At 35.1% G+C, this 19,619-nt stretch overlaps 3 protein-coding genes across 3 annotated transcripts; 2 read left to right on the forward strand and 1 right to left on the reverse strand.

The window, feature by feature from the left end:
* Window positions 1–1,130: 1,130 nt before the first annotated feature.
* sox21a (SRY-box transcription factor 21a) lies at window positions 1,131–2,304 on the forward strand. The gene has a single exon (XM_065294018.2). It carries the CDS (start codon window positions 1,420–1,422, stop codon window positions 2,134–2,136), a length of 717 nt encoding a protein of 238 aa, XP_065150090.1. The 5' UTR covers window positions 1,131–1,419; the 3' UTR covers window positions 2,137–2,304.
* Window positions 2,305–4,918: 2,614 nt separating this feature from the next.
* drc2 (dynein regulatory complex subunit 2) lies at window positions 4,919–15,670 on the forward strand. The gene is made up of 9 exons (XM_065294016.2): window positions 4,919–4,999; window positions 6,519–6,693; window positions 7,344–7,511; window positions 7,610–7,779; window positions 9,684–9,822; window positions 10,349–10,546; window positions 10,855–11,067; window positions 13,001–13,153; window positions 14,817–15,670. The coding sequence occupies exons 2-9, from the start codon at window positions 6,547–6,549 to the stop codon at window positions 15,105–15,107; spliced, it is 1,479 nt and encodes a 492-aa protein (XP_065150088.1). The 5' UTR covers window positions 4,919–4,999; window positions 6,519–6,546; the 3' UTR covers window positions 15,108–15,670.
* A 702-nt stretch (window positions 15,671–16,372) lies between these two features.
* On the reverse strand, window positions 16,373–19,527 carry fkbp11 (FKBP prolyl isomerase 11). Its single transcript, XM_065294015.2, has 6 exons — window positions 19,143–19,527; window positions 18,917–18,979; window positions 17,481–17,568; window positions 17,226–17,259; window positions 17,083–17,153; window positions 16,373–16,889 (listed from the first exon to the last, which is right to left on the reverse strand). Exons 1-6 carry the CDS (start codon window positions 19,254–19,256, stop codon window positions 16,681–16,683), a joined length of 579 nt encoding a protein of 192 aa, XP_065150087.1. The 5' UTR covers window positions 19,257–19,527; the 3' UTR covers window positions 16,373–16,680.
* Between the last annotated feature and the right edge of the window lie 92 nt (window positions 19,528–19,619).

The raw sequence follows: 19,619 nt of genomic DNA on the forward strand, positions 1-19,619 counted from the left end.
CTAAAAATGACTGCTTCTAATATAATTACCGTAGTTAGTTTGTTCTTGTCTAAAAATGACTGTTTTTAATATAGTTGGTTGGTTGGTTAGTTTCTAAAAAATGATTGCTTGTAATAAAGTTAGTTAGTTGGTTGGTTTGTGGGTTTGTTCAATACTTCTTTCTTTTCTAAAAATTATTGCTTGTAATGTAGTTGGTTGGTTGGTTAGTTAGTTCATTCCTTATTTTCTAAAAATGTCTGCTTCTAATATAGTTAGTTAGTTAGTTAGTTAGTTAGTTCATTCCTTATTTTCTAAAAATGTCTGCTTCTAATATAGTTAGTTAGTTAGTTAGTTAGTTAGTTAGTTAGTTAGTTATTTCCTTTATAAGAATGACAGCCTGTAATAGTTAGTTAGTTCTTTAGTTTTCTAAAAATTACTGCTTGTAATATGTGTTTCAAAGTTTAAATCAAAACAAAATCGCCCCCCCCCTGTCTCTCCAGCATTTAAACAGTATGTTAAAAATCTTTAAAATCGTGTGGGAAAATCTTCAATGTAAATGGGAACGTTTTTTTCATGAGACAATACTATTTTTACCAATACTTTCTTTTTGTGATCAAATTGATATTATTAAAAGATTTTTTGTATAGAAATATCATTTTATCAGTTTATCATTTTAAATACCATCCCACCCAAGGTGACCATAAACAATAACCCTCCCGCATTCCCCCCATATCAAATTAGGCATAACAATCATATATTTTATAACATAGAAATAAACAGATAAAACTTAGTAAACCATTAAAACATATCAATCTGATAACAAATTCTTGATTTTTGGAATTACCCTTAGCCATGCTGGAATAATGCATCAATACTTCATTAACATTCACATATGAATGCAGTGTATGAACATGAATTTGGTATAGGATTTTTTTTAATTTTTTAATGTATATTATATATTCTTGCATTATATAATATGATAATGTTTGTTCATATAAATAAAGATTATTCTAGTAAGTTACTAATGGATGAAACTCAAAACTTCGAGTCTTCACAGTACACACACATACACGCGCACACACAATGACGTAATTTATGTCAGCAAGAAGTGACACGCCCACTCCATTCAAAACTCAGCGCAGGTGCTAAGATATAACCAGTGCGCGTGTACTAAACATCGACATAACTTCTGTCACTTCACAACTGCTTCATATGCGTCTATGGATAAAAACGTGCACCATCGGGACTTCTACAGAAGACATTAAAATATGCAATGGCATTTTTATAAGACACGTGTAGACATATATTTTTCTTTACTCAGATTCGGGTTTTGATGCCATGTCACAGAGATAACGCTTTCAGGTCTGATTGAACTGTGCGTAAAACCTCATTTTTTTGGAGACTTCGTTGGACTGAATTAATAAAGGAGAACTTGAGGAAATGTCGAAACCTATGGATCATGTCAAACGTCCTATGAACGCTTTTATGGTGTGGTCGAGAGCTCAGAGACGAAAGATGGCACTGGATAACCCGAAGATGCACAACTCTGAGATCAGCAAGCGCCTCGGAGGAGAGTGGAAACTTCTGTCGGACTCTGAAAAGCGACCTTTTATAGACGAGGCCAAGCGCCTCCGAGCCGTCCACATGAAAGAACACCCGGATTACAAATACAGACCCCGGCGAAAGCCCAAAAACTTGATCAAAAAAGACCGGTATCACTTTAACGTGGCCTACAATCTGGGTGACAGCGACACGTTGAAAAGTGCGCGGTTGCCCGGCGACGCGCTCACGGACTCCATGATGGGCAGCGCGGAGAAAAGTGCTGTTTCTGCAGCTACTCGGGTGTTTTTCGGACACCACCTGCCCGCCAACCCCTATCCGTATATCGACCTGGCGTCTAAAATGTCGGAATTACCACCTGCGCCGTTTCCACATTATTCAGTGCTCGGGTATCCCGCCGGGTTCTCCGCGTTTCCCGGGATGGGGATTTTGGCCGGCGCGCCGCACGCTCACCCGGGTAACCAGGGCCACATGATGCCCTACAACTCCACGGGCTGGCCGGGTTCTGGACCTGGTGTTCCTTCGACTTACGTACTTTTACCAGGAATGACCAAAGCCCAGCATGAACCTTACCTGGCGTACGCTGCGGCCATATGAGTCCCATGAATCTACAGGACTAAACTGATATTGTGGGCTGAGGTCACGTGCACTTGTTTAGAAGCTTTGCATTTGTAAAAAATAAATAAAATGTCAACTATTACTTGTTTAAAGGAAAATGATTTTCATCTTTATAAGTGGAACCCTGAGTCTTTATTGCATGCATATTTGTGACCCTATCTGTGAAGTTCAGGCTAAAGTCTCATAATCCAATGATAACAAGGAGCATCAAATTAATTTCACATTGATTTCAATCTGTGACATGACCTTACTCAAGTAACTATTAAAGATGGTTATATTCTTTACATTATGTAGTATGATTTTATGTTAAAAAAAAATAAATGGCAAAAATGAATTTCACAGACAATGTCACAAATGTGTAGGCCTATGTTTGTCATTTTTAAGAGATAATGGAAATAGATACTAAATAATAGATTTGCCTTCTGTTGTTATAGTCACTTAGCATGTGTAAAGTTAAAGTTAAAATAATTGCTCTGATAAAAATCTGGAAAAACAGTAAAGATTTTTAAAAGATTCACACCGTCCTGATAGTGGAGATCAAACCCATACACATTAGACAAATGTCTACAAAACAGCTTAGCTGCTAAAGAGCTCAGCAACCCGTGATGCATATAGTCATCATGCATATAGCAGATTATAAGACAGATAAATCGGAAATAAAATGCAAACGATGAGGGGTCGCCATAGAAGAAACAATCTGTTAAGAGTATAAAAGAGGAAACCGCACAACAACATCATCTCAAATAATGACATCAGCTTATTTAAAAGCTTAAACAGATAATGGCTCTTTGAAAAGCTACGAATAAGACAGGAAGGAAAACAGATAGTAGGCCTACAGATATTAAAGATGTGGAAAAAGTCAAAGAGATCAATAAGCCAAAGGGATGTCCAAAATGTTAAATCTGCTAAATGTGAAGAAGATGTCATGAGTGTGAACAAAACTTTTGTTTTTGTATTGTATATAACAAACACAACCAAAACATTCTGGTTAGAGTCCTAATCCTGAAACTGCATACGGTAAATGATTTTTCAATAGCCTGGCAATATTTCAGGCAATATCCTGTTTATAACACGCAATCAATCAATAAAATGTGTTTTTATTTTACTTTAACTACAAGTAAACAAATGAAGGGAATATTTTTGGAATTGTGATACCTCTGCCTCTATTCATCATATTTTCACTTCTAAATTATTTGTGACCTTGGACCTTAAGGGTCAATATATTCAAATTGAGATTTATACATCATCTGAAAGCTGAATAAGTTAGCTTTGGTTTGTTTTGGATTATAGTTTTGTTTTGTTATAATATGAAGAGACAGCTATTTAAAAATCTGGAATCTGAGGGTGCAAAAAATCTAAATATTGAGAAAATCGCCTTTAAAGTTGTCCAAATGAAGTCCTTAGCAACACACATTACAAATGATAAATACATAATTGATATATCTAAGGTAGAAAAATTACAAAGTATCTTCATGGAACATGATCTTTATTTAATATCCTAATGATTTTTGGCAATTTTGAACCATCCAATGTATTGTTGCTACCCATGCGACTTATGATTTGTGGTCCAGGGTCACATTTAATCAAAACTTGCAGGACATTGGGATTGTGTTCCTTTGGTGGTAGGCATTTAGATATCACATGAAAGACTGGGTATTTAACTAGTGTCGCTGCCTGAAGAATAAGATATGATTTATGCTAAAATGTTGTGGTCGGTACAGTATGTTGAAAGTCGTCTGAGATTTGCAACAGCATTTTTTGAATCTGGGTGGTTGCTTTAGAGAGATATGGGAAATAATTCACTAGAAATAGAGAGCTAGTATCAAAATATTGTACTTCAAGGCTTTTCATAAAAATGAATGTGATAAAATGTTGAAGGTATTTAAAAGTATATTTTACATAAGAATCACCATAAGACCATCTCCATCTAACATCAATAAGTCATCTAAAAACAATGTCAAGTGTACAATTTTATTGTCAATTTACTGATAACAGCCTTTATATTGTCATCTATAATCAGCAGGGATAAAAGGTTACAAAGATCCTTAGTAATTATCTACAGATTGTGCTTTATATCAGAAAGATAACAAATTATTAATAACAGAAAGATTATTAATTTTAAGTCTTACCAGGCTCCAACTGCTACACTGAATTATATAAACAATGTTTCTTTTATATTTATAAAACATTTATAAAGTCAAAGGCTGCTCAGTCTGAATTAATATGTTAAATAAGTTTAACTTTCCCTTTTAAAAACGTTAAAAACAAAATAAAAGTAAGTTATAGGAATTTTCCTGAAATCCTTTTAAAGTAATGAAGATGATGAAGAATTTTAACCCCAAAGAATTAAGTGATTTATGCACACTACAAGCATGTTTGGGATCTTTTCCAGATCATTACCTTCACTTTGCAGTCACAGCTCCCTCTGCTGGTAGCATTCAGTATTACTTTAAAAGTAAATTTTAATAACAGAAAAGTTTATATAAGATTATTATTTTATGTTTAGGATCCTAGAGACCCCAATGATGTAATCAATTATTTTAACAGTGTCGTTCTCCCTAAACAATTTATTTTACCCAATCAAAGACAAGTAGGCAGATTTACCTTCACGCATTTGGAAAAGGTGTCATTCTAAAAAAGCATACTCATTATTATGTAGAAATGCAGGCTACATTAAAAATAAAATCTGATAACCACAATAAAAAGCAGCGGTTTCGTGTCGCTCCTTGCGTCACTGATGTCACACGACGTCGATACGCGTCTACTGGACACACGTGACAGTGCAGTCGCCATATTGGTGGTTGCTAGGAAACGATTAACAGAAGTGGCCTCACATCAGAGGGTAGGAGGTTATTATTTCATGTACCGTATATAAGAATATTCTAAATATATAACGTTACATTCAAAATATGGAAAAGATTACTGTTAGTTAAAGTTGGAAGCAAACAATTAGATGCGCATGCGCCTTTATGAGTCTTACATTTTGTGTTCGTGTGTCTGCATCATACTGCGCGAAAAAATAGAAAATCTAATAGTTACCACATGAAAAATATTGAAGTATACTTTAGCATTTACTATAGTAAACTGAAGTACAGTGTAATGTTGTATTTAAATTTAAAGTACAATTACTAAACCATAGTAGCATAGTTAAATGAAAAACTGTTGTTAATACTAGTCTAATACTTTTTTACTAACGTTACATACTAGCATCTAGGAATATTACTATATTTACTATAGTAAACTAGAAAGTATACTAATGGCAAATTTCGCAATGGCACGTTCGTAAAATTATTAACTAATATTAGGTCATTTAAGACGGCACGTTTTCTTATATTTTGCAGACATAAATGCATACAGGCTAGCAAACAAATTAAAACATCATCGAAAAAATCTTCTATGCTGTATATTTTTAAAAACAATTTTGATTTTGCTGCTGCCTCTGGGAGACCTGCAGCATCAGCACGCGCCCTACTCCACTGTCCAGTGCATAGATATGGTCCAGTGTCCACTGTACTCCAGTGGCTGTTACCACGCATGCGCAGCAAAACAAATTAAATAGCTCAAATGTTTTTCATCGCATTCTGCATTGTTTTAATTATTATTTTTGAAATAAAACTTCTGAAAAATATCTTTGATAGTTGGACTTACTAATTTAAGTGTGGCTAAACAGACAGGGTGGCTGAAGCCCCCCTAGAACTGCCCTTACTACGAAAATTAACAATTAAACTGAACACTATTTTGTTTGAATGTGCTTATAATCATGCCTTGCAGTTGTGTGATATTATTTAACAGTATAACCTCTGATGTGAGCTGAATTTGCCTTCATTTTAACCTAATAATGGCAACCAGAATGAACCAATGATACATTTATTTGTATGGCAAAGATGTCTTATAAATGTGGACATCTCAGTCAATGTTGTTATTTAAGAACTATACAATTATTTTTCTCTTGAAGGGATAGTTCACCCAAAAATAAAAAATCTGCCATTGTTCCAAACTTGTATACATGTTTTTGTTTTGCTGAACACAAATGAAAATGTTTGTAACCAAGCAGATCTGGGGCACTATAGACTTCAATTGGATTTATAATATTATGGAAGTTAGTGGTGCCCTGGATTTGCTTGGTTATAAAAAGTTTTTAAAAATATCTTTGTGTTCATCACCAGAACAAAGAAATGTTTACCATGACAGAATTTTCATATTTGGGTGAACTATCCCTTTAAGAGGAAAATCATCAACTGAGATGTCCACATTTATAAGACATAAGATAAAGCTTCCCCATCCCTAATTGACAATATGTAAGAGATATCAGACTATTGGCAAGTCGTATTTGTAGTAATGACATACATTATCTTTTTTAGGTCTTTTGAATCAGCGATCGTAGATATCATGCCTAAAAAAGGAGGACGAAAGGGAGGAGGTGGGAAACATGCTGGCATGACAGAGGAGGAGAGACTTCTGTATGTGCAGCAGAAAGCCCAAGCGGAGGAGGAGATGACCAAGAAAAAAGAAGATATGCTTACACAGTTCCTCAAAGTATGAGCCTCTAACTTATATCTAGCACCAGCATTTTTTATGATTTTCACAAAAGTTTAATGCATTCCAGAAAATGTAAAAAAAATTAAATCACTAAATTATTTGGGGTAAAAATCCTTCTTCCTCACTTTAAAAGGATTTCAGAAAAATTCCTATGACTTACTTTAAATTTGATGGGGAAAAGACCCTCTGCTTTTAAACAAAAGAAACCGTTTCATTATATCCTTATTTGTTCTCTCTATATCATCTCTCAAATATCGGTAGGACTTTTTTGGCAGGACAACAATTTTTGTGAAGACTTTTGTTAGAGATTAAATTAAGAATGATGATCAAAACATACATACAGTTTTTATTGTTTTATAAGTTGGAGTTTTATAAGTTGGGTAAGAGTGCCACCTAGTGGATAATAGCAGAAATATGGATTGCCATAAAACTCGTCATTGGCAGGGAAGTGGTTTCTCTTAATTGACGAGATAACTTCAAAGGTGCATATTGGTACCAAAGGTATACACATATCTGTACCTATTACTACCTTTAAAAAGGGTACTGCCCCAGTGACAGTTTGGGACCATTATTTGACCATGTTTTCTGGGAGTGTGTGTTATACTGAGAATGACTTTCAGGTAAAATAACCTGTGTTTTGTTTCAAGGATAAATTGGAGAAGGAAGAGAGGAACACCGTATTGAACCTTGACAAACTTAAGCAGCAGTGGCGGGCCGTTTTGACGGAGAGCAAGACTGTTGAGTTGCGTAATGACATGACGGTGCTGTCTCAGACCTTTGAGAGAGTCCTCGACTGCAAGGACAGCATCATTCAGGTGACATTATATCTTCATTTGATAGAAACATATAAATAGATTACTGTTTATGTTTATATAATCTTTTCTTGACGTAACACTCAAATGTGTGTTTTCAGAGTTTGGTGGTTGATTTGAGCGAGAGGGAACAACAGTCGGAGTTAGCCAGAAGCTCTCATCTCCGCAACATGGACTTTCTGTTAGAGCTGCATGGAAGTCGGCTGGTTGAACTGGAGTCGTACTTCAACAGCGGTTTAGAAGAACTCAGCTCTGAATATAATACTGAGAGGTATACCGCTTATACAGAGACACCATATAGCTCAATGGGCAGAGCATTGTGTTAAGAAAAGGTCATGGGTTCAATCCCAAGGGAACACACATACTAATAAATAGATGTATAGGTTGAATGCACTTTAAATCGCTTTAGATGAAATAACATGTTTTTTTAATTTTTTGCCAAATTTGTGTGCACTGTGTGTAATTATTTTATATATATGAGTACTCACATGTTAATGTTTGTATTTAAGAAATTTATATATATTTTTATATACCTAAATAAATTTTTTCTAAAATAAATACACACAGTAGACACACATATTATGCAAACACAAACTTTTATTTTGTATGTGATTAATCGCGATTAATCTTTTGACAGCCCCACAAAAAATATATTTTCTAAAAATATATTTTAAAAATCAATTGGTAATATTAAGTACATTTTTAAATATATTTTTTTTAAAAATTCTATTTTAAAGCATTTGTATTCACATCGCATTGGAAGAAAACTTTGTTTTTGTTATAACCTGTATACATAACGGGGTGGTTTCCCGGACAGGGATTATCTTAAACCAGGACTAGGCCTTAGTTTAATTAGGAAATACAAATAGTTTTAACAAACAAAAAATTCTGTGCATTTTTGGGCAAAACAAAGGGCACTGATGTATTTTAAATATGTCGGTGCAAGTTGTTTTGAGTTTGGACAGCTCTGAGGTTTATTTTAATCTAGGACTAGTCTAATCCCTGTCCAGGATACTGCCCCAACACAGGTTAAAAAAGCTTAAATATATATTCTACTGCAAAAATATACTTTATAAACTTTTTTATTTTGGCCAGGAAAAATATATTTTTTGCAGTATGGGTTGTTAAGTAAAATGTATTTGTTGCCCTGAAATACATTTTGAAATATCTGTATATTATGGTCAAAACTAAATATATTTTTTTAAATTCAAAAATAAATTTAATTAAGCTTCACTTTCCTACAAATTGTATTTAGCATATATTTAAAACATATTTTTGGCCAGAGAAATTTATTTTTGCCTTATGGGATACATATGGATGTTTGTTAGCATGTCTTAAAGGGATATGGGAAATTAAACATCTGTCTATTTTCTTACCCTCACGTTGTTCCAAAACTGTATACATTTCTTTGTTCTGGTGATCAAAAATGAAGATGTTTAGAAAAACAGATCTGAGGCAGCATTAACTTCCATAGTATTATTTTCTTTTACTGTGGAAGTCAATGGTGACCCAGATCTGCAACAAACATTCTTCAAAATATCTTTTTTTTTGTTTTGTATACAGCAGAACAAAAAAAATTATAAAAGTTTGAAACAACCTGAGGGTGTCTAAATGATGACAGGATTTTTTATTTTCTGTTTAATTAGTTTGGGATTCAGTGACGCCACCTAGTGGTTGTTAATTATTTTTCATTGATATAACACTCTCAGGGCTGTTAATCCTAATATTGCTTTTTAACTCATCTATTTAAGCACATCCATTTTTCAGGTTTTTGTTGTAATTTAATGAAGTTTTTCTATAAGGACTGTCAACCCTTTAAGTGTAACTTCATTACAATGAAGAAAAGATTGTCAGAAACAATGGCCATAAAGTGGTCCCAAACTTAGAAAAGGTCCTAATAATAACCCCATTTAGATACAGAAATGTATATGTTTGGTACCAATATGTACCTTTGTGATACTAATATGAACTCTTTAGGTGCAAAGGTGTACTTTTTAAAAGGGTACAACCCCAGTGACAGCCAGGCTTTACTTATTTTTTGAATGAATGTAAAATAAGAACATGGTGGGAAAATGTTTTATGAAGATACTGTATGATAATGGTTATATAGAAGTGTATAGCATTGGATTGATGCAGTTCAGTGTAATCTGGATGTTAATGATCTGTGTATTTCAGAGAGCAAATCCTTTCCCAGCATCAGCAGGCAGATGCGTGTTTAGGCAACCTGATGTTTTCTATGGAAAAGCAATATGCGGATGTTGACAGTGAGGCTAAACACGACTACAACAGCACTCGCAATCAAATAAAAAATCAGGTACTGTCCTCACAATGTTTACAAAAATCTCCATATTTAAAAGTGCATTTTGTAACTTTTAGGAGGATCTGTTGACAGAAATGCAATATTTTATCCATAACTATATTATCAGTGGTGTATAAAGACCAATGAGCTGTATTGTTTTTATTACCTTACAATGAGCCGCTTTTATCTACATACACCGCGGGTCCCTTTACATGGAAGTCGCTTTCTACAGTAGCCCTTATGAGACAAACTGCTCCATAGATGGCGAATTGTCACTACGTTATCTCAGACGATGACGTGCTTGTCCTGTGGGGCTACTGTAGTTCCTCTATGCATTTCGTAAGAGAGGGGTGAGCTGTGGACTGAGCCTTTGGTTGCAATTCACAATCTCACCACTAGATGCCGCTAAAAATCTACACAGTGGACCTTTAAAATAAGTCAACACATGTTCTTGCAATGACGTATAACAAGCACAGTACAAATAGATCTCTAGGTTTTATTTGGTGGTGTTGATAGAATGCTTTTGGTTTAATTTCTGTAGAGCAATGAAGATAAACACACAGTGCAGGCTCAGATGGAGGGGGTTATGGATAAACTATCCCGAGACATGCAGCAAGCTTTACATGACTACAATAAAGCCACTGAAGATAAAATCATCGAAACAGAGTCTCTACGCATCAACGACGAGCAAAGCACCAAAGAGATCAACACTCATAAAAAGCAAATTCAGAAATTGCAGGTGAGCATTTTTGCCAAGTTTTGTATAATTAAACACAATATTCTTTTTTAATACATATACATGATCATTACACACACACACACAAAAAATACTGGGTTAAGTTACCTTCAACCCATCGTTGGTTCAAAAAGGAACGATTTTGGGTTGTAATTTAACCTATGCTTTGTTGTTTTAACCCAAAATGCTGGGTTGTTTTAACAAATATAAACATTTTCTGGGTAAATTTAAACCAACAGCTGGGTTTGTCCCATTTTGACCCAATGCATTTTTGCGAGTGTTCTTATGTGTGTGTGTGTGACTGTGCGCAGGACTCGATCACAGCTCTGCGATCTCAGCCTGGCCCAGGTCAAACTGAAGAAACATCTCAATGCCTCCGATCGACCTGTGATGAGTTTGCAGAGAAAATCCAACGTTTCAGAGTTCAGCTCGGTGAAGCCCAGACCGTTCGCAGACAGCAGCTCACAATGCTTTCAGTTTATAGCAGCGATGCTGCTAAAAAACTAAAGGAGATCATAGCTGTGGTACGTTTATGATATTATAAACATATAATACACGGATTGTAGGCAACAGTTGACGTGGACAAGACCGACATTATCATAATCCCTCCCGCTTCGGACTTAGCCTGGGGTGCTTTCCCGAAAGCAACTATGGTCGCAAGTTCTGTCTTTACCAATAGAGTTCAATGATAACAACGACCATAGTTAGCTAACGATGCTTTTGGCAAACTCCCCCCTGAAAGTTAACTCCTGTTAGCATTGCATTGTGAGCAAATCTTTCAAACATGATAAGGAGCGTCACATTTATGGTTGACGTCAGAGGTATTCAGCCCAATTACAACGTACAGATTATCTGGCCAATCAGGGACACTGAGCTTTTCAAATCGATGAGGTTTTACAAAATCTGTGTGTTTCAGGAAGACAGGGAAATCTGGAGCTACAAAAATGTACTGTATGTGGAAAATAATGAGTTTTTTAACCATAAACCACACAATAACATTGTATTATACCAAATACACAAATGTCTTCCGTCACCCTTGTAAAAATTTAATTTTTTCCAGGAGTTTCTTCTTAAGATGATTTTTTAACAGTATTGAAGTTTACATCAGTTCTAGACTTTTATTGGCTGCTTTTTTCATCATTTAGTCTAAGTCGCACATTAAAAAAAAATTAGGAAAAAATATTTTAGTTTAAAAAAAAAAATTGTTGACCCAATTACAAAAATAATTACAAACATTTTACACCTTTAGGTTACGCATTTTGTACACTGCAAAAAATAAAAAGTTGGTTCAATAATAAACCTGGTTGCCTTAAATTTTTAGTTAATTTTACCTAAAATTATTAGTTGACTCAACATTTTTACTACATTTTTTGGTTAACTAATATTAACATGTTTAACATGGGTGTCAGAACCATTACATGTGGGTGGGACAAGACCCACCCACTTTTTATGACCAATGATATTGAACCCACTCACTTTTTCTTTAATTTAGCGCATATGTGAAGTGCCATCAGTCAAATCCCTTCCACTTGCCCTAATACATTAAACTCCACGTTTTGGCTACAGCCTTGACTTCCACGCTGCTTTTTCATCAAATCCCAATATAAATTAAACTCCATTTCGTGTTTTCTGGACTTGCTGGACTTCCGACAGAACAAGGTAAACAAAGCATTTAGGCTATAAAAACAATTGTTTAAGTTGAGTTGAAAAACTAAAATTTTAAGGCAACCAGGTAACTTACTTTTTAAAGTTAATAAAAAAGTATTTTTATAGTGTAGCAGTGATTCTTGGGAATTTGGATAAAACATGTTTAAATTTTGAAAAATAAAAATTTATTTAAATTACAAAATCTGAAGGTATATCATTATAGACCAAGGTCTTGGCTGTTCAGCAATTTACTTGTCAACCTCCTCTGTTCGTATTTTTTTCAAAAAATGGCATCTTTCTTAAACTTTATGTAAATATTTGGTCCAAATAACAATCCTGAGCACTATGATGAACAAATATCAAATCATAACTTCCTAAAATACATAAAACCTGACAGAAAAGACAGAAAACCTGACGGTGGTGACAAAAACCTAATATAGATAAAAAATATTTTTTATTTTTATTGTCAAAAATGACAATCGTTTTGCTAGATAAGACCCTAATGCCTCGTTTGGGATCGTTTATAGTCCTTTGAAACTCCGTTGAAAAAAACTGTAAAGTGTTGAGTTAAGTGTTAAATGTTGGGCTCTATTAAAGTCCATTAAAATGAGAAAAATCCTGCAATGTTTTCCTCAAAAAACATAATTTCTTCTCGACTGATCAAAGAAAGACATCAACATTTTGGATGACATGGTGGTGAGAAAATTATCTGGATTTTTCTTTTAAGAAAATGGAATATTCCTTTAAGTCTCAAATTTATTTTAGTAATACTGTCAACATCTAATCATTTTTTTTCTGTCTTATCCACAGGGTGAGAAGCTGTTGCGTCTCTCTGAGATGTGTCGTAAGCTAGAGACTGAAAATGAGAAGGTTGTGCCCTTCTACTCGTCTTCATTAAGCCCTGAAGAACTGAGACAGGAGAGAGACACAGCTGTGGAGTCTCCACCTGAGAAATTCGCTCACGTAAGGAATTGTCTTATTAAGACACATTTATGGTTTTACGTTGCATGATTCATCAAAATACACTTTTATAATGATGTAACAATTTATCTATATAATAGAATATATAGTATTTTTGCAGATTTTCTTGTCCTTATAAATACATTATAAATTAATAAAACAGTATATACAGTACGTTTTCTTCCACTATCAAACATGTAGTCAGTTAACTCATTCCCTGCCAGCCATTTTTTGAAACGTTGCTCGCCAGCATTTTTTGTGATTTTCACAAAATGCCTTCCAGGAAAATTTTCTTTATATAAACATACAAATATCAAATGACAGAACAGACCCTATTCTTTCAAACAAACAACAAACAAACAGTTTTTTTATCCTATCTATATTTTTTTCTCAAATTTTTAGCAAAAAGCTGAAATAAGAAATGAAGGAATTTTGTTTAAGATCATATTCAATACGATTATCAAACATAGATAGAGTTTAAAATTAGTAAATAATGTTTTGCCTTTAGTTTTTTTTTTTTCATAAATTGGATAATTGTAGTATTGCAGATTACATAAAAATTCTTCAGATAACTTGTCAATTATGGGGAAAGAGTTAATATGATAAATAACAGGTGTCATATCAATCTAAACATGCCTTTCCATCCTATAGACCGTTTCAGCAGTAACAACATAAACAAGCCGCTGTCGCGGTCCGCACGTAACTTCCGATAAACTCCGCTAATAATAAATAACAACAAAGTTCTTTAAACAAAGTTTATTTATATAACAAGCAAACAAAACAACACATAGATTACCTAGGAAACCAAAACATTTGTTATTTTCGACGAGGCATTTGTTCAAGAGATCAGTTTAGCAACTAGTAAGACCATTAAAAAAACGAAACCGGAAGTAAGGTTCGGATCCAGACGTGTATCACCTGCGTCCGATGAAACCGTCTATATGGAAAGAATTATATAATATTAGAGCATTACAAAAAAATCTAATTTGATATAATACCATTAAGCATAAAGAAATTGTAGCAGCATTATTCATATTTATAATTATATATTTATAAAGCGATAATTTACCCAAAATTTCAATTCTTTCATAATTTCTCATCCTCATGTTGTTTTAAACCTGTATAAATTTCTTTTTTTCTGATGAACACAAATGAAGATATTACTTAGCAAGCAGCTAAATGTAACCATTGACTTCCATAGTAGGAAAAACAAATACTATGGAGGTCAATGGTTACAATCAGCTGTGTGCTTACCATCATTTATCAAAATATGAAAATCATACAGATTACAAACATGAGGATGAGGAAATTACACAATTTTATTTTTTGGGTGAACAAATTTTTAGGGTAAACTATCCCTTTAGGTGCACCACACGCCCACACAATTGAAACAGTGGCGTCTTTAAGATTGTAGTCAAAGCTATATTAACCTAATTTACAAACAGGGGGAAAAGGGGTTTGCAATGATCTACTGTACAACTTTGCTATACAGACAAATTTGATAATATGTTCATAAAGTTTTGTTTGAAGTTTGAGTTTGTAACGTATATGTCTACTTGGTTTATTATACTGTATATCAAAACAGCAAACCTTAGCCTAAATATAGTCTAAAATATTATTTAGTGCAGTGTATCATTAGTCTATTTTCTCTCTCTGATGTTTCCAGCTGATGCAGGACTGTTCTCCTCTCGCGATGTTCTGGCAGCGTTACAACAAAGTGCAGCTTGAGCGTTTGTGTCTGAGGCGTGAGAAGCAGCTGTTAGATCGAGAGAACGAGCAGCTGAGAATCTATCTGAAGCGCTACCTGGATGGGATTTGTGTTTCTGATGAGAACCACAGGAACCCACTGCTGATGGTGTCGTCTCCTCCTCTACAGACCCCGGATTATACGGAGAGACGCGATCAGAAACGCTATGTGGTCCAAGAAGCTGCAAATATTGCACAGCAGAGGTTCTAGGGAATCCATATCTGGGTGTGAATCTGACAGCCTATTCAAATTACAACCAAAATACTACATTGCACATATACACAGTAAATGGGTAAAAAAATAAATATTGATCAAGACAACAAATCCAGTGCATTTGAAGGGATTGTCTTTGGTTTTCTTGTGAAGTATTCAACTGTGTAAACTTATATTATTATATTATATAAAAAAATGTATATGTTTAAAGATCAGTTCACCCCAGAATTGTTTCTATGAAGTGTTTTGAAGCGGGTGGTCGTGTTGATTTCTAAACCGGCGACTCATTAAAACTTCACCTTTGACCTTTAACTCTTTCTGACAGAGTATTTACCTGGAGGAAAGTGTAAACATTCAGGTCAGATATGTATTTGGGGACACGGTTATCTGAAGGTTTAGCTGAATCATCAGTATTTTGATCCAGTTATAGTTCGTAGTTTCACCTGCACAGCACATTGTATTGCTGATTTTTATTTAATATTGACTTTAGACGTTATCGCAAATTAACTATACGGCAGTGAAGTTGAAACTTTTTTAACCAAAAGGCCTCCTTTTATACACTGTTGACATAATTTAATAAACAATAAAAAATTATTGCAGATCTTTTCATGTATTACATGATGAGTATTTGATGATTCAGTCTTAAGCTGGCAATCTTTTGAACCCCTTGTGTAATCTCCCTTACGAAAATTAACCATGTTTTTCTTGTTGTAAAAGTGTAGTAACCATGTTTTTTTGTGTATTTAATTACTATTAGCAAAACCATGGTTTAACGACACTAACCATGTTTTTTGTTTGGTTTAACTGCAGTAAAACCATGGTTAATTTTTTGTTAGGGCTATGTGCAAACTTTTAGAAGATAATAAATACAACCATTTCACAGATTCTGAATGAAGTTTACCATGGTTTTACTATGTTAAAAACGTGGTTACTGTAATAAAACCATGGTTTTGCCAGTGGTAATGAATACAGCAAAAAATCATGGTTATTTTTGTACAGGAAAAAATGAATTATTTATTGTTCATTTAAAGGGTACGTATCATGAAAATCTGACTTTTTCCATGTTTAAGTGCCATAATTGGGTCCCCAAGTGCTTCTATCAACCTAGAAAATGTGAAAAAGATCAACCCAGTAACTTAGTTTTTATAAACCATTCTGTGGAAGCATGTTAAAAAAATAGGTCATTGAAATTTGGCTCCCCCTGTGATGTCAGAAGGGGATATTACCGCCTCTTAATTTGCACTATCCAAAAAAATAAAATAAAAATTTGCACTATCCAACCACAGCACTGCCATTTAGTGCAGAGATCAGCTCATTTGCATTTTAAAGGACACACCCAAAATGCCAAATTTTTGCTCACACCTACAAAGTGGCAATTTAAACATTCTATAATAAATTATCTGTAGGGTATTTTGAGCTAGAACTTCATATACATACTCCGGGCGGGGACACTAAAGATTTATTTGACATCTTAAAAAAATGTCTCCTTTAAAAAGCTAACAAACTCCACACAACCCTATTTTTATTCTTTCTTTTTTTATTTAAATAGTTTCTTTATTTGGCTTTGATCTTATTTCTTCTTGCTCTTCTTGTCTTTGCTCTTCTTCTTGCCGTGAGCTTGCGCATTAGCTTTTTTATAGAGGTAGATGCCCACTAAACCCAGCAGGGTGGGAACCAGTGCCAGACACACCAGAGGTAAAACATCATTCACTAGCTTCTGCCAGGGTGTTTGCTGAGAGAGCGAGATCACCTCCACATCAAACTCAAGGGCACTGTCTCCTGTGAAGAGAAAACAATGTAATGTGATTATTACTGTGTTGTTGCATGGTGCTAGCAACAGTGAGATCATGGGTTTGATTCCCAGGCAAAGCAGATATTGATTATAACATGACGATTTCTATTATAATGTATTTTCTTATTTCTAAGTCATTTACAGAACCCAAGTTTCACTTTAAGAGTGTTGCCATGGTACCTGGTATGGTTGGAGGGTATCCTCTCTTTCCATATGCAAGATGCGCTGGAATCGTGGCCTTGATTTTTTGTCTAAGTGAAAACAGAGTAAAGACCATAAATGTTGTTGAACAATAATATTCAATATAGTTCACTATGACTTACCCTTCACATACGCCAACCAGAGCTTGCTCAAGTCCTGAAAAAATAAATCAACCAAATGTTATTATAGGTTATGGTAAAAACCACATGGCCCAGATGCTGCTCTGAGGTGTTTCCATATGGAAAGAGGTTTGTCATATAATGAGAAGTCATACTATAACACGACTACAGTATCCATACTGCTGCTGTTTTTCAAATCTCACTAGAAAAGATAAGCAACTGTAGCCTAACTATGATCACAAGCCCCATTTCTTGTACCTGTGATGACCGATCTCTTCCCCAACTCCACCAGCAGAGGCTCACGAGACAGAGATGTGTCAATCACCTTCCCGTCCATCAGTCGACCCTGCACATACATTTTAAATCCAATTGTTTGTCACATGTCAGCTGGACTTATTGTTAAGAAAGTAAAAAAAATGTATTATAGAACAACCCAAAAATGTCCCGATCGCTGAACACTCCATTACATTAAACTGTATACTTGTTCAAGAAAGGTATGTTTCTATAAAGCTGCTTTGTAATAAGGTTACAAAGCTTGGGAATTTTGAAAATATTCCAAGTTTGAAACTTAAGGAATTAAAGAAAATTATTTTAAAATGTTTGGGTAATTTATACAAACTGCATCATATACAAGCATTAGCTTCCTTGACATCTGACTTATCTTCATATGTGTCCCACAATTTCCATATAATCCTGTGTATTTTCCATGGAAAGTTTCTAATATTCCCAGAACTCTACTTTGTGAAATTATGAAAAGCACCCTAATAAATAAATTTGAAATGAGTTATAAATGAGGATTTAACTAAAGCCTATGCAGTTGTTTGGATGCATCAGCATAATTTTAAAAAATCCAAAAAGTTGCTGTAGATACAAAAGTCTTCTTGATACATAAATAACTTGCTGCATACTTTATTCTGAATAACCAACAAGGGTTTTGTGGACTTTAAACATTAAAGTCACAATGTTTATTTATGTTAATTAATATTTTGTTTTTTTTATAAGCAAATGTCATGGACATTTGGCTCAGACCCCAAATATGTCTGTTATTACAAAATAAATGTTCTTTAAAATATTAAATGGAGAACTAGTCCCCCGGTATCCCCAACATGCTGCTTTCCCAAGCTGTGCTATTCCCATACACACGCGCGCGACTCCCACGCATTTCCTCCTCGTGCACACTGCCGCGCGCCCTCGAATGCTGACGTGTTGCTCCGCCTCCTCCAGCGTGTGTGACAGCAGAACATTCGTTTTCGTTACACTGAAAAACACTGTATGGATTGAACTGCACATCTAACCGTGCGTTTATGTCGCATAAAGAAAATAACGTGTTCGAATTTAGAAAACATTGTTTACACCGTTTACACCCAATGTGCAAAATGAAACTGCTGTGTTCGAGGTGGTGTTGCGCAGACCGATCGGCGTGTAACGCCAAGTACCGCGATGGCGATTTAAAAGCTGTGCTTTCTAATCTTTCTCGCGCTACTTTGATGTCATACGATGATCGGTCTGCGCAGCGCCGCCTGAAGTATGGCGAATCCAGATGTTCGCTCCCGACCCGGTCTGCCACATCACTGCACGACGAATGCATACACACCAAAAATAAACGTACACTGTATATTTGCATACTTTTGCTGTATAACACAAGATTTAGACAAAATAAAGAATTGGACTTTAAGGCGGAATGTGTTTGTTACCGTGTAGTGGATTTGAAGCGTGTCTCCCATATTCGATGTAACCGTGCATGTCTCCGGCATCAGCTATTCAAATAATCAAAACATAATTAGAGGCAATATAATTTTAAATAAATATTCCACTTTTACATTACATCGTGTCTGCATATTTGACAAATGCGTGCATGCAACAAGCAGCTACGTGGACTCGTGCCACTCCAGTCATTCATAAAAACTTGACTCAACTTACCAATGTCTCCACAACCAATTCATCGATCACGCTTTCGTTGTTTTCTGCGTCCTCAGCTGCAACCAATCCAAATACAGCGAGACATATTAAGGCGATCCCTGTCCGAATCCCCATTGTTATATGAGTAAACCAGCACTATGGCAAAAACTACTCCGACTAGCTCGCTTCCGTTTAGAGAGCGTCCCCAGTAGCGCTCAGAAAGGCAATAAATACCGCGACCGGATTATCGGAGCAAAAATGTGACTCGACACGAGACGCCAGTTAAAGCTGATGTGTTATTATAGTAAAGAGATAACGACGGGGTTAGATGACCCTCGAACAGTGGACCAATACCTGGCTCAATTCTATCCCCGCCTCACATTCCGCCAGCATCCCAGAAGTCTCTCCCTGTGTTGTTTGAGAGCCTCGCCGCTAGAGTGCGCTCGACACGCTGAGAAAAACTGCGACCTTTTGTTAACTTACTTCCTCGAACTCACT

Source organism: Paramisgurnus dabryanus, chromosome 7 (assembly GCF_030506205.2).
Source record: "Paramisgurnus dabryanus chromosome 7, PD_genome_1.1, whole genome shotgun sequence".
In the NCBI taxonomy this organism is placed as follows: domain Eukaryota; kingdom Metazoa; phylum Chordata; class Actinopteri; order Cypriniformes; family Cobitidae; genus Paramisgurnus; species Paramisgurnus dabryanus.